The 14,062-nt window shown below is 37.7% G+C and overlaps 3 protein-coding genes across 9 annotated transcripts in view; 1 reads left to right on the top strand and 2 right to left on the bottom strand.

Moving 5' to 3' along the window:
- Positions 1-4,097, top strand: part of tpk1 (thiamin pyrophosphokinase 1) — a 70,612-nt gene extending 66,515 nt beyond the window's left edge. For all 6 annotated transcript variants that reach the window (XM_078938974.1, XM_004080990.5, XM_011488835.4 and 3 more), the window contains one exon: positions 3,699-4,097. In XM_078938974.1, the coding sequence (XP_078795100.1) occupies positions 3,699-3,844 (146 nt within the window). In that variant the 3' untranslated portion in view covers positions 3,845-4,097. The remainder of the gene's footprint in view (positions 1-3,698) is intronic.
- Positions 4,098-4,185: 88 nt separating this feature from the next.
- sec61g (SEC61 translocon subunit gamma) lies at positions 4,186-5,976 on the bottom strand. The gene is made up of 4 exons (XM_020712749.2): positions 5,822-5,976; positions 5,361-5,464; positions 5,143-5,245; positions 4,186-4,315 (listed from the first exon to the last, which is right to left on the bottom strand). The coding sequence occupies exons 2-4, from the start codon at positions 5,452-5,454 to the stop codon at positions 4,306-4,308; spliced, it is 207 nt and encodes a 68-aa protein (XP_020568408.1). The 5' UTR covers positions 5,455-5,464; positions 5,822-5,976; the 3' UTR covers positions 4,186-4,305.
- A 714-nt stretch (positions 5,977-6,690) lies between these two features.
- On the bottom strand, positions 6,691-13,596 carry zgc:112332 (retinol dehydrogenase 12). Of its 2 annotated transcripts, none has more exons than XM_023950064.2 (7): positions 13,468-13,596; positions 13,015-13,130; positions 11,235-11,390; positions 10,168-10,272; positions 8,507-8,716; positions 8,160-8,352; positions 6,691-8,015 (listed from the first exon to the last, which is right to left on the bottom strand). In XM_023950064.2, the coding sequence occupies exons 1-7, from the start codon at positions 13,476-13,478 to the stop codon at positions 7,913-7,915; spliced, it is 894 nt and encodes a 297-aa protein (XP_023805832.1). In that variant the 5' UTR covers positions 13,479-13,596; the 3' UTR covers positions 6,691-7,912. The 2 variants fall into 2 exon arrangements, with proteins under 2 accessions (XP_023805832.1, XP_078795097.1); XM_078938971.1 differs by having other exon boundaries at positions 13,015-13,145; positions 13,468-13,586.
- Positions 13,597-14,062: the final 466 nt, after the last annotated feature.

Below are 14,062 nucleotides of genomic sequence, written 5' to 3'. Positions count from 1 at the left end.
AGGTTTGTAAACGGATGTGGAAACAGATTTTGTATGCATGTGTGTGAACCTAAATAACACTCTCCTATCCTGCAAAGACCGGCTCCTCTTCTTGCTGTGCTGGGGTGCCTCTAGTGGTAGTTCTGGGAATTGTTCCAACCTGGCTCAGTCCTTGTATGATTTCTTCAGTTTGACATGTAGACTCTCTTCTGATTATCATAACTGCTGTGTTCACAGGAAGCAATCTCTGGATAATTTCACATCTGTGGAGCTTTTCAGTTCCCCTGGCACTAGGAACAGTACAGAGAACACGTGGAGACGTATCTCAACAGAAAATCATATGCTGTCTTTGGACCCTGATGTTCTCAGTATCAGTATGATATATTTAAGATGACTTTGAATTTCCCATTTTTATGTCCCTCTTGTTTTGTTATACCCTTGTCAAAGACTTTTGACCCACTGGAATAGTGCCATAGAGTGCTCAAGCTTTCTCACACATGCAGTACTACCTATAGCTAATAGTGTCACACTGGTAAAAACACAGCTAAAACACGGTGAAAACATACTGTGTACTGCCCCACTTCATTCTCAGGCGCCTGTGTCACAGCGATTGCAGCTCTGTGCTCCAGGATTAAGTAACCAAACTTCACAGAAGAATTCTTTTCCTCCCCATTATGAGTCAAACTGCTCTAATACCTTGCTTGTTTGAGAGTCTTTGAAGCAAAATAGGATTTTTTCTTTGTCCTTGTTTGATGTGAACGCAGGCGCCTGTAGACAAATGATTCACTTCATTCCCTACCATCTTTGTTGTTCTGTGCTCATTTTTGCCTTTGTGATTTTTCTTTTTTTTTGCCTACTTTATTTGCATTTTAATGAGAGAGTTCACAAAGAAAATGTGTTTTCTATTGGGCTCTATGTAAAATCTCACCTTGTGATGCACAAATGATTTTGAGAATGGTAAGAACAGAGGAAGTGGTCAATGACCTGAAGAGAGTAGGGGCCAAACCGCATCTTTATGAATTCAAATCCTGCAGAGCTCCAAAGGTCCACCTGCTAAAGCTAGCGTATGTCCAGGCCACTCTAGAGTTTTACAGAGACCATCTAGATCAGGGGTGTCGGGCTCCAGGCCTCAAAGGCCGGCGTCCTGCTCTTTCTTTTTTAGAAACCCGGCCCTACTGTTTTGCCTATGCAAAGCTACAGTGGCTTCGTCTAGGGGTGACTTTTTTTTGTCATTTTCTTATCTATTTGCATCTGTTTTGGTATTCTTCTCATTTGATGTTAAAGTAAAAAAGGATTTCTCTCTCTTGTTTTTAGGGCATTTTTCTACAATGTTGGTTGAAGACGGCAGTCTGATTTAAGGCAATTTATCTTCCTAATAATTTAGATCTTTATTTTTGGACTTCGTGGATGTTAATGTTTGTGTGACATACTCTAGTGACATGTTACCTAAGTTCATGTTGCACACTTTAAATGAACAGCCGACCACTGAACATTTTGTGAGTTTTATTCACGGGTTCTTCCAAGTACAGCAGCGTATGCAAGCTCATACATGTGTTTTTTTTTTTTTTTTTAGAAAACGAACTCTCAGCACTCCTCAGATCTCTTTTCTCTTCCCTCTCATTCTATTTTTTTTTTTTTTTATTGAACAATTGCAACAACCTCTTCCCTCTCATTCATGCTGCTCTGCGCGCTCTAGCATGACGTCATTCTAGCTCGACAGCGCTCGTTCCACTTGCTGGCCATCTACAGTACTACACGATTTGTAATGAACCCTCAACCACTTGAAAGAGTTTTAAAATTAAACAATTATAAACTAATTAACAAGGGGATGGCTTATTTTCACTGTCCTTACATTCACCTGGTTACTGCAGTCTGTTAAATATTTCAAACCAAAAAGGAGAGTTTTTTAATGATAAAGTGATTAACAGATTGCACGACAGGCTCCCTGTGGTTTTTGGGTGGAGGTTGAGAAGGTGATGTTCTGAACACAAATAGTCTCTAACACGGGTTTAAACCTGACCTGGCCCACTGACACTAAACAACCAGAATAGATCATTAGAGTTCAAAGATATGACGGGAAAAAAAAGAAGCTTCTTAGTTTGTTGAAATAATTCAGCATAAACAGAGTGGCTTCCAGAAAACTTGAATTCAATAAAGCAAAGCTGATGGGATGTGAGTCTATTGAAGCAGACTTTTACAGATTTGCTTACATGTTCAATCACAGATCGAGTGTTTGGTTTGCAACTGGTGCTGATAATAACCCTTGTGCTATCCTAGGCACTTTAAGGTTGGGAGTTGGGTCATCTAGACCCACTGGACAGTGCACTGGACCTTTTTTCTTCAATGATTTGTGATCTTCACTGGTGTCCATGGATTACATGAAATCTATCCACCTTTGTCATGGTAGATAGAACACGTGAATTTAAGAGTGGGGTCATCTAAGATAGCACAAGGGTTAAACCATGAAGATGAAAAAGAAGCCCAGAAAAAATATTCTTGTTGAATTTGATCTTTTCTTATGAGTCACAAATGTACAGACCCATCATCTGGAGGTTTATCCAGAGCTAATGATACATGAAGAAATGGAAACAGTAACTGAAAAAGGTGACATGTATAGTCTTGTGTTATTTGCGGCCGTTCAAACATGATTTTTTAATTTATTATTGTCCAACAAGACCATTTGAGTTGCACGTTTGAATCCTTGAATCATTTGAATCATTCTGGTCTGTATGGAGATCAGTTAGTGTGTACAAAAGCTTTACAGTCTTCTAAACAATATAGTCATGGATATGGATTATTGCTAACCCAACACAACTCATTTCTGTTTCAACAGTTTAGCTCACAGTGACTCTTTTGCCACTTTACAGGACAAATTCTACTCAATACTTTTGTAATGGGGTAAGCATTTCTTCACTGCATACTGCAATCATTTAACATAATATTTAAGCAATACTCTTTTCTTTAATCATGAAACACAAGAAAGACACCTGTGAGACACCATAGAGAAAAGTGAAAGAAAATAGAACTTCCAATAAAATCCAAGACATTTAAATGGTGATTTGGAAAACAAAAAATTAACTTAGAAAAGGGGGGGCAAATGTTCGCGTGTCCTACATGAGCTTTGGTGATAGTGAAGTCATCTTGTGAGCTCAAACTGTACAAAGAACTGCTGCAAAAAACATGAAGCGACACATTTACGAAGCAGCTAAAACTGACCTTTTTGGTACATTTGGAGTTTTAGAGTTCAAAGGAAGGTTCAGCTGCAATTTGAAGTCACGGAAAAGGAAATTGATAGTGCCGTTTCCCCAGGATTTTGTAAGAAAAATGATTTCTTCTGTTTTAATCAGTACAACAGGAAAAACAATGTTCTGTTAGAAAGCACAGTTGGGTTAAGAAAAACAAAACAACTGAATAAGCATCCTGTATGAGCTCTGAATGCTGCTTTTCAACCCGCTGTTGCATAAAGCCAGGATCCCTTACAACCGGCTCGTCTCCCACAGGAGAACGGCAGATGGCAGAATTTGTCTTGTGGTCTTGGATTTTCTCCACATGGTGTCACCCTTTAGCTCATTGCAGCAATGGAAAAGGCACAAAATGTCAAACATTTAATCTGGAGTTTGACTTAAAAAGTTACCAAGCCACATAAAGCTTCCAAAAAGTCGTTCATTGTTTTGCATAGAATTGCATTGTTGTGTTGAACTGGTTTTTCATCTCTCCAGATAACCAGATCCTGAAATTTGGGACCCTGGTCAGCACCTCCAACTCCTTTGAGCCGACTGCCCCCGGAAAGCGCAGGAATCTGGTTACTGTGACCACAGACCAGCCTTTGCTCTGGACCATGGCCATCCAGAAAAAGGGAGAATGATTTTGAACACGCCCTGGTCAATATTAACTAGATCATTATGGGGTACGAGAGGACTGGTGTGGATATGCTGGGCCAAAATTTGTACTTTGTCACAATTAAATTGATGAAATAGAATCAGAATTGAAACATTACTTGAATGTAATTATGCTTTACCTTCCAGCCTCCTGTGTGCCTTAGACATCCACTTTTTTTTAAAAGAAATAGTATAAACTTGATTTTAGGAATAAAAAAAGCATGCCAATAAAACTAACAACCCACATCCTTTAAAGAGTTTAAAGTTACACTTTTATGGTTTGAAATGAATGTTTTACTAATAAAATTTAATAAAAAAAACCCAGATGTTTGGCTTCAACTGATTTATTTACACATCAAAATAGAAATGTTGAGCTCAGAATGTAAAAATGCCGTCACACTTGTCCTTTTGCCATAGAAACCGAATCACGTCTTTACTTGTCCAGGATTTAACCACCACTAGAAGAAAGACAAGCACAACAACATGTCACAATATGAGCAAAAGAAAGACGAGCATAGTAAAGAAATATAATAAATCAAAGTAAACATCTTCTATATTGTCATCACAGCTGCCTGATCTTCCTCGCCATTATAAAAAACACTTTGCCTCTTTTTTGGTGATATTTTCTTTTCTTTGTCATCTCCCACAAAAAAAAGCATGAAAACAACAAGACAACAAAAGTTATAATAATATCCCTTTGGGAGTAGGATGACAAATTCATTGAATTTGCTATAAAAATCTGACAGTTTGAAGTAAAAAAAGATATCTGAAAGGGAAATGAGCAACACTTGAATACTGTACAGGAGTTGCAATAAAGATCTATGGCACACGATCATTTCTAAAAGTTAATGAATGTTTGGTAAATGTAAATAATACAAACCAAAAATTAGTTAAATATTTTAGACTGTAACCCTTGTGCTATCCTAGGCACTTTAACATTGGGAGTTGGGTCATCTAGACCCACTAGACAGTGCTCTGAACCTTTTTTCTTCAATGATTTGTGATCTTCACTGGTGTCCATGGATTACATGAAATCTTTCCACCTTTGTCAGGGTAGGGAGAACACGTCAATGTTAGGGTGGGGTCATCTAAGATAGCACAAGGGTTAATCTTAAATTTCAAATTGCCAATGTGTGCTACAAGTAGTGAGGTAAAAAAGGCAAAAATGGCTTGTTTTTGCTTTATTTTCTTAGCACCGATATCAGATCTAATGAGATTGTTTTAACAATGACACTAAACTGAACTCCGAACAGCTCAGAAGTCGTTCTAGGTAAAGCTCACTTACACAATGATGTTGTTGATGGGGATGTGGATGAGCTTGACAAAGAAACCAATGAAGCCCATGATGGCAAACCCGATCGCCGTGGCCATTGCAATCTTCTGGAATTCTAGGAAAAAAATAATCCATGTCAAACTTCAATATAACAATTCTAAAAAAAAATTAATGAAATAAAATATTTAAAAAAAACGAGGGAGACGAAGGAGATAGGGAGGTAAAACTACCTTTTCGGTCGGGTTTTGTGCACCTTTTCACCAGCCTTATAGAGTCTTTGACGAATTGCCGGCTGGGTTCAACAAACTGCATAACCTGATCCATGATGTTCAATCTGCGGACAATAAAAACAACGAACATAATCTTGATGATGATGAAAGTTTTCTTTAAACTTCTCTTCTGGTGTTGACAGCAACTCCAAAACACTCATTCATAATAAACTGGCGAGTTGATGATAATATACAGTAGAAATATTTCATCTAAAACATAAATAGATATATTTATCGTGTTTTTATTTTCATAAAATCTAGCCAATGCTATAATCTTAGAGCAAAATGTACTGCCGACGTACGTAGCTCTGTTCAACAAACAAGTAAAAATTAAATCTGAAATACTTTAGTACTATTCGACAAAAGCTTACTTTTTAAAGTCCAAAACATATAAATACAAAACGAAATCATTTCATTTGTACCTTTTTTTCGACGGGGAGTCGACGAGAAGTCAGAAGAAAAGAGGACACGTCGCCTTTACGCTGCGGAGAAGAAAACCCAGAGCTGACGTAGATTTAAAGGGCGCATGCGTCAAGTGTTGTTTCCTATTCCTATTATGGCTTGCATTGTCTGCAGCGCCACCGTCAGGTTCGGAGGTTGAACAGCGTTTTATTATAAGATTAAAAGTGGGATTAGATTGATGGATTTTCACAGTATTTTCTTTCACTGGTATATCTGAGTTTATTTTTACATATATAATCTCCTTTCACAATCTAATAGGGATTATAACAAATGTGCTAACATTTTAGTACAAAAGTTGAGTAGAATCCTTTTAGTCTTGAAAGTAATGTGTTCAGTATTCACTACAAGGTAACATATTTACCATGTCTAGCAATACTGAAATTCTATTAAAAATACATGATGAACACTAAGTCTTGAGGTAAAAATATTCATTATTATATTAAGAGTTTGGGAGAATTTGTTTTCCCAAAAGGGTAATAAACCAATGCTGCAAATTAACATTGATCCATCTATGAAGTTTTCCAAAAGTGTGAAACCTGTGTTAAACAAATGTATTTTTTTGTGTTGCAATAAATTACAATAATATTGCAAATGAGATGAAGTTTGACATATTGCACCTCTTTAGACCTTATTTGGTCAAAGCACATTCTTTAGGTGGTAAATGCTTTCCATGTGATGAAGATTAACATGTGATGAAGATTGTTTCTTATGGCATTTCTTTCTTTGGCATTGAATTGATTTGCCCACTGATAAGTTAGCCAGCAAAAGGATTTGATAGCAAGATTTCACGCTTGTCACTAAAATTTAATTCATAAAATTCAGTCATCTCTTTGGGTGGCATTGGCTAATACTTTAATACATCCTATTCATCCATTATTCTGATTCCAGACAGACTTAATGGTGTCTAACCTGACCAAGCAGCAGAACGTTCTTTCACACGAGGCAGACTGCATGAAGGAAAACATAGAGAATGCCTTAAATAGCCACAGTAAGGTTTCAAACAAGCAGAATTGTGATATTAGTCTGTTAAAGAACACATTTCCAAAGATGCAATAAACAAAATCTAATCACTTTTTGTAATTTGTGACCTTATAACATCACATTAAGTGTTGCTATTTTTTCCCAGGTAAAGAGGAAAGGCATCTGAACATAGCACACAGCAGAACATATAACCCAACCAAACTCAATAAAACCAATTAAATGTATTTATTTACACAAATGGATTTAAAAATAAAACACAGGAGAGAGAGTTTTGACCTCTTTTCTCATGTACACAAAGAAATATTATCTTTAAGGCTTCAATCTCCTAAACGTTGAGCTAATATTCAAAACACTACAGAAACTGTAGAAATGTAATCAATAACACATTCAGGGCAAATACAATAGTCCTGCAACACTCCTTATAAACACACCAAGCCAGAATTGGTTTCTAAAGGGCTTTTCTAAACTTTAAAAATAGATTAAAACCCAGGGAAACACTACCGGAATGATAAGGGGGGGGATCACTTTACATCTAATTTAAAATAACAAAAAAACAAGTTTTATATTAAAAACCTTTCTTCATTTAAAAAAGGCTAAAATGTAACAAGTTAGAACATCATTCATTATGATATAGATCACAATAACCTAAAGGTAGAATTTCATTTCAAACTATGACTATGGTCATGTCAACACACAAAGAAAGGATGAAAATCAAAGTGTATGAATTAAAAAAAATGTAATGCTTTAATGCTGTTAAACCTTTGTGACAAATTTAGATTTTGTTACTAAAAGCAAAAAAAAAAAAAAAAAAAACATTTTAATGCAAGAATGAACTTCATACAGGTATGGCTAATATTTGTCTTAAACCCTTGATTGGTGTTGCAATAATAAAAATAAATCAATATACTAAAGGTCATAATACTTTTAGATTCTATTAAATTAGGTCATACAATACCGAAATGTCACTGAAGTATTTTTGAAATGTCTATGAAAGTGCTTGACAGTGCTTTTCAAAGATCCTGTTTGTACAGAAAATAATTGATTTTGTTTCCCGGGTGATTTCCAGTCGCTCACTGCCAAACGATGCCAAGCAACTCGCAGCTGATCTCCCATAGCCTCTCTGCCAGAGCGTCATCAGCAGCCGCCCTTGAGCACCTTGCAGGGGCGCAGTCACTGAACACAAACAGACATTGAGGGTCATTTACATGTTGCTTTATCAGTGTTTTTTTCTTTGCTTCATACTCATTTTTAGAAGATAGAAACCATGAGTGGTGAACCTTTACTATGCAGAATAAATATTAATTGGCTTAAAATCACCTGAAGTACTCTCCACTAAGAATCTCCAGGCCTGGCTCCACGGCACAGTAGATAGTGGTCTGAGCTCCTTCCACTGGCGTCTTGGTAAAAACCCTGAAGATCTTCACAGCTACCTGGATACACTGATGCTGGTGCCGCCACAGGTCGGACTGCACCACCCCCGGGTGCAGAGAGAACACACTTACTCCTGTTGCTGCAACACAGGTACTCACTTAAATAAAAGGACGCAATCCAAACTTCTTTTAACTTCAATTCTGAAGGCGAAATCCTTCATTAAAATGGAAATGCTTAGGGGAAAATAAGTTTCATATTTCTTTATGTTTTGTGTCCTTTCTTGAGAAGCTTACCTTTTAACCGCTTGGCGAGAGAGCGTGCAAACATCACGTTAGCTAGTTTGCTCTGTCCGTAGGCCTTCATGGTATCATAACTCTTCGCACTGTTAATGTCATCTAGTCGAAGTCCAGTCCAGGTGTGGGCCACCGACGCCACGACGACGATCCGAGCGGGAGCAGAGCGCTTCATGAGATCCAGCAGCAAATAGGTCAGGAGGAAGTGACCTGAGAAAAGTCATCATACAAAAATGTTGTAGCTACTGCTTTGATGTCTAAACAACATGGTCTGGATTTTTATTTTTATTCTCTGGGATTGCACATTACAGTGACAACTAAAAATAATTTTCTCCAGTTGACATTACATACACACACCCACATACAGTTTGTGATCTGAAGACACTCAGATACAACCTAGTTAGTCACTTATTCAGCTTGAAAACTGCTTAAGTATTTCTGTTGATGCAATAAACACAATATCACCCATACACAAGTCAAAATATAGTACTTTAAGAACCCACATGAAAATGGAGAACAAATGTTTTTAGTGTTTTGAACATGTTCTTGCAGCACTTTTTCTCGTGACAAAAGTTGGAGGCATTTGGCTAAAATTTTGTACAATTGCAGAGGACATATCAGGAAAATTGACTATTTCGTTTTTCAGATTATTGTGAATCAGGAGGACACAAAAAAATGTGTAAAAAAAATTTTGTAGATGTGACGTAGAAGCTACAATCGGCGGCGCCCTGCTCCGGTTCATTACATACATAGATCCATGTACGTCTCTGTTTTCCTCGTCCGAGCGGGCACGTCTGTACGTCTGCATGGCTCCAATATTGCTCGCCATTTTTTTTTTTTTTCTGTTGCACCGGTAATGTTAGGTTGGGGTCTAAGTGGCTGTAAGCTAGCGGGAAAGAGTGTAAACAGATAGCTCAGTTAAGGGTAATGGGAAAAGTGTTTGTGTGGGGGGGGGGTTGCTCTGCGTCAACATTCCCACACAAAATTTAGAGGCAATTCCTAAAAAGCTATTGCCACTCTGCAAAAACCAAGTCTTAGAAAACAACAGTTTTTTGTTTTATTTTGGCTAAAAATGACCTAATCATAATTGAAAAACACTTTTACAAAAGATTGAAAGATGATCAAAGTGGGACTTTAAAAGTAAAGCCAACAACGGAGTAAAGCGGAGATATGGAATGTCTGCTTAAAGCACAAATAGGCTGTTCTCATGTGAGCATCCCATGTAATAGGATTGAGTTCTCTTAATGCACTTAAAAATGATTTTCAGTTGCTGCTTTACTCTTAACAAATGCACAAAGGCCCTTTATAAATGCAAGTAGGTTTGTGTGCTCTGTATCTGTTCAGGAGTCCATATGCATGTGGGCGACCGTGTTCTAGGACAGACTGTTCACAGTGACAGCTTTTTGACAAAAATAACTCGGTTGAAAATTTCACCTGGTAAGGAGGCACAGTCTGACGCAGAGGGGAAAGTGCTAAAGGTTAGAATGAAAAGGCTTCAACTCCACTTTGTGTTCTGGCTGATGCAATTTTTAAACAGTTTATTCGGGCAGTAATAAAAAAAATAAAAAAAATTAACCAGATTTTACAAAAAATAATCACCATAGGTGTTGTCCGATCCACAGCAAGAAATAGAGAAAACTGTATAGTGCAGAGCAGCTTACCCAAATGATTGACGCCCAGCTGCATCTCAAATCCATCAGCTGTCTTGGAGTAGGGGCACATCATGATGCCTGCATTGTTTATTAGGACATTCACTTGTTTCTCTTCTGCAAACACAAAAATATGTACAAAAGGCTGACGGTTAAAAGATGGGCGAAAAATAATGATCTTGTAAGGACTGAGTCATTCAACAGAGATGCAATGAATTAATATGTAGAGTCAACATAAAAAAAAAAAAGTTAAAAAAATGACCCAGTAAGATTCAGACTAGCATCCCTTTGCCCTTTGGGTAACATTTATTTTCTTACTTCAATACATTGTTCCCTTTTTTTTTTGATTACTCATACTTCTTAATTTTCCTTTGCTACTTACAACCTCAGAAATTTCTTCCTCAGTCATAATACTATAATATATATATATATTTTTCAAAATCCAAATATATTTCATCACCTCTATTTTTAATCTCAGGCATGTCCCTTGCCCGGTTCTGGGCTATAAGCAGCTTGCATTCAAATTTCTACCTGGCCTAAAGGTTTCTGTCATTCAAATCAATAAAATGCAGCCCCCAACACTTTCTAAAAAAATTATGTGGAGGATTTCTTGATTGTGGTTGGCTAAATTCTGTGGCAAAACAGTCACAGGACCATTCTGTGACACTTTCTAAACAAAATTAGTATTTGTCTGATAAAATCCAGAGTTTTATACTCCTAAATAAATAAATATTTGTGTTATTTTCTCCTTTACATGATTTAGAAGTTTAAAGTTAGCATTTAATAATGAATAATACGTTACATTTATTGTGAAGCCAGATTTAACGTTGACATTTTCTTCATTTTATTTCAGGTCTTCAAATACCAACTTTACAGTCATTTGGTAAACATGTATTTAGATGCATTTCTGGTCTATGAAGAAATGAAAAGTATCCCATTAAAAAAATAATTCATTTGCATTTAGTTATATCTTAAGGGTTCAAAGAAAACAGGCCATTTGTTTGGCCTTCGTCCATTTTCACCTCTTTAAAGAAAGTCTGGATCCCCCTGGTTTAACTTATGTGTTTTGAAGGTTATACCTTTGTTGATGAGTTCAGCAAAGGCCTTTATTGACTTGGTGTCAGACAGATCCAACTTCCTGATGACCATGTTCTCATTTCCTGTGTCCTCAAAAATGTCGGTCCGTGCCTCCTCTGCCCTTTCCAGGTCTCTGCACGCCATGATAATACGAGCACCTATGAAAACAAGCAAAACAAACTAAGAAAAATGTTTGTGTTTCCCACCCACACGCTTAGCAGCTTAGCAAGAAATTGTACTTTAAAAAGCTGCTCGTTTGTGTAAATGTGTGAATTCAGGCTTTTTAGACTTCACAGATCGCATAAACCGATGCAATAAAAGAACAAAAAGGTCAAATGAGGCACCAGAGAGGTTCAAATCCTTCAAAGTTTTCCTCCTATGAAGGCATGAAAACCTTCTAGTATAAAAAAAAGTCCTTAAATCTCTGCGTACTTTTGATCACCCCTTTAATGATTTCTAAGCTCCCACTCAGAATCACATTTAGCCCACCACTCCACTGCTACCAACACAAGACCTTGTCAACTGTGTCATTTTCAATCGCCTCTCACACAAATTACTACGCATTTGTCTTGATGAGCCCAGAAAGGGGTTTTGAGGACACACGCACACCCACTCGCCGAGCCATTCACAAACAGGCACAAAAAACCCAACATATAGAGAGAGAACACTTCCTGCACCACAAACACACACCAAATACGCTGCTTTGCTTAGCAATTAAGGCAGGGCCATTAATTAGTTGGAGCCCAGCTTCTATGTTTTGTTTCTGCCTTCCTTCCTTCACTCATGAGAGAGGACGTTAATGGCCACCCCCCACCCCCCCACACACACACATTTTCAGGGTATTCAAGTTCATTTTCTTCAGTGAGATAGCAGATAAACCGTATAGGTCGCATTGTACAAACAGCAAGAAAGCAATCAATCATTGCGTCATCATTCTTTCTACTTAGGTTGTAGTATGATGTCACTTTTTCGAGATACTAGACAGTGTTGTTGGGGGGGGGGGGGGGGGGTAACATGCAGCCTGTTATGAATCTGTGCAAATCGGATCACGCTGTCATCGTGTCAGGACGAAATCCCATTTACTGAAAGATGACACTATTGTTTGAGTTCACCAGAGAGAAGTGCAACTGCCTTTTTTCCTTTTTTTTTCACCTCCCACAATGCATTTTGCTTTTATTTGATTTTACACACACACATACGCACACAAACAGTAATTTACTGAACAACATCACAGAGAAATTAACTGCTTTCATATAGTTGGAGGGCTATATGCATCATGCTGCGCCATGGATGAATAGGCAAACTGAATCACGTAAATGAGCCAAGTTTCTATATTGCTGTGTGTGTGTGTGTGTGTGTGTGTGTGTGTGTGTGTGTGTGTGTGATCATGTGTGGCTTCCCCCTCCCAAATGGCTTTCTTGCATGTCTATCTCAGGAGGGGAGCACCCCTCCTTACAATGCTCCCCTCTGTCCACACAGCATCTCATATTTTACATCTCCATGGTGGTACATTTAGGTAAAAGCCATAAACTGTTGATGTTTGACGCCTTCATTTATCTGAAAACTTTAAAAACCATAAAGTGGGATAATAATTCAAGACTTTTTATACTTTTAAAGTCACCAAAAGAGCTACAAACAGATGTTCTGAATGCTTATTGATGCAACTATACACATTAATTAACATTTACTTGAAAGCAAAAAGTTATTTTTTTATATCTGGAAATAAATTCAGGGGTCAAGGCGTTAAATTGAAGTAAACACAAAATTGCAGCTGGACTGTACCTCTCCTTGCCAAGTCCCTGGCAGTTTCCTTGCCTATGCCAGTGTTGGCTCCAGTGATGATGACTGTTTTCCCATCAAGCCTCTCTTCAGATGACCAGTGGTTGCAGCATGCACTCCTGCACAGCCAACACACACAAATAATCAATCCCAAGACGTTCTTTGTTCAGGTTTTGTTGTCCAGCTCACTTCTGTTTGAGCAACAGTCAATTTAATTGATCATTATTAGATGAAAATCTTGCAATGCCAGACTTTAGGGACATTTAAGCAAACCTGAAAGAAGCAGAAATGTTTTTCTTTCCACCATCTGAGAACTCTGGCACAAGCAGAAACAGCTCCAACAAACCTGGAGGCACTTTGTAGTTTAATCTCCTTAAAATTTCTCACATTGTTTCTCTACTCTACTGGCTGTACATACATAGTCAGGAGTTGGTGGGAGAATGTCCCTCCTCCTACCTGCAGTGCATTCTTCCTCCAGAGCAGTAGATTCTCCTCTTCTGCACCTGTGCGCGCCTTGGCCCTGAAATAACCCACGCACGAACACCCTTCAGCTTCCAACAAGCACTTTTCCTTTTTTTCCACGGGTTTTGAGCTTGTCACCTCTCTCTTTTCCCCTCCCCTTCTTCATGTCTTGCTGCTGGGCCAATCAGGGCGCGAGTTGACGCAGAGTTGATGGGAAGGTTGTGCTGTCTCCCCCTGCTGTCGCCTGCTGAGGATTCAGCACATGGAAAAAAAATCACTTCATCTGCTGCACGGATTTAAAAAAGGAAAAAGAAACAAAAAAGGAGGTCTACTTCTTTTGCAGGAAATAGCACTTTGTGAAGAACTAATTTTTTAAATAATAGTTAACCTTGTATGCAGAATATGTAAAAAATAAAAAGCAAATAGACCACATAGTAATAAAACCTAAAGCTATCTTAATCAGCCAAAACATTAATTTAACATTGGAAATTTGGCCACTTTATTTATTTAATTACTTATTGATTTATTTATTTACTTTCTTCTTTGGTTTCACTGATTTATTAGTGGCAGTAGTAGTAGTTGTTGTTGT

The sequence above is a fragment of the Oryzias latipes genome, chromosome 20 (genome assembly GCF_053564925.1).
Source record: "Oryzias latipes strain Hd-rR chromosome 20, Olatipes_Hd-rR_3.1".
NCBI classification, from domain to species: domain Eukaryota; kingdom Metazoa; phylum Chordata; class Actinopteri; order Beloniformes; family Adrianichthyidae; genus Oryzias; species Oryzias latipes.
The sequence above is the reverse complement of the archived record's forward strand: the minus strand, read 5'-3'. Positions and strand labels throughout refer to the sequence as shown.

Bases quoted from the DNA above. Each gene is read 5' to 3' on its own strand.
- sec61g (XM_020712749.2), bottom strand. From the start codon at position 5,454: ATGGATCAGGTTATGCAGTTTGTTGAACCCAGCCGGCAATTCGTCAAA. The intron at 5,246-5,360 runs GTAGTTTTACCT...TTTTTTTCCTAG, and splicing joins CACAAAACCCGACCGAAAAG to AATTCCAGAAGATTGCAATG.
- zgc:112332 (XM_078938971.1), bottom strand. The intron at 10,273-11,234 runs GTATAACCTTCA...TTGTGTTTGCAG, and splicing joins TGCTGAACTCATCAACAAAG to AAGAGAAACAAGTGAATGTC. The intron at 8,016-8,159 runs GTGATTTTAAGC...GTTTGTGTTCAG, and splicing joins CTTAGTGGAGAGTACTTCAG to TGACTGCGCCCCTGCAAGGT.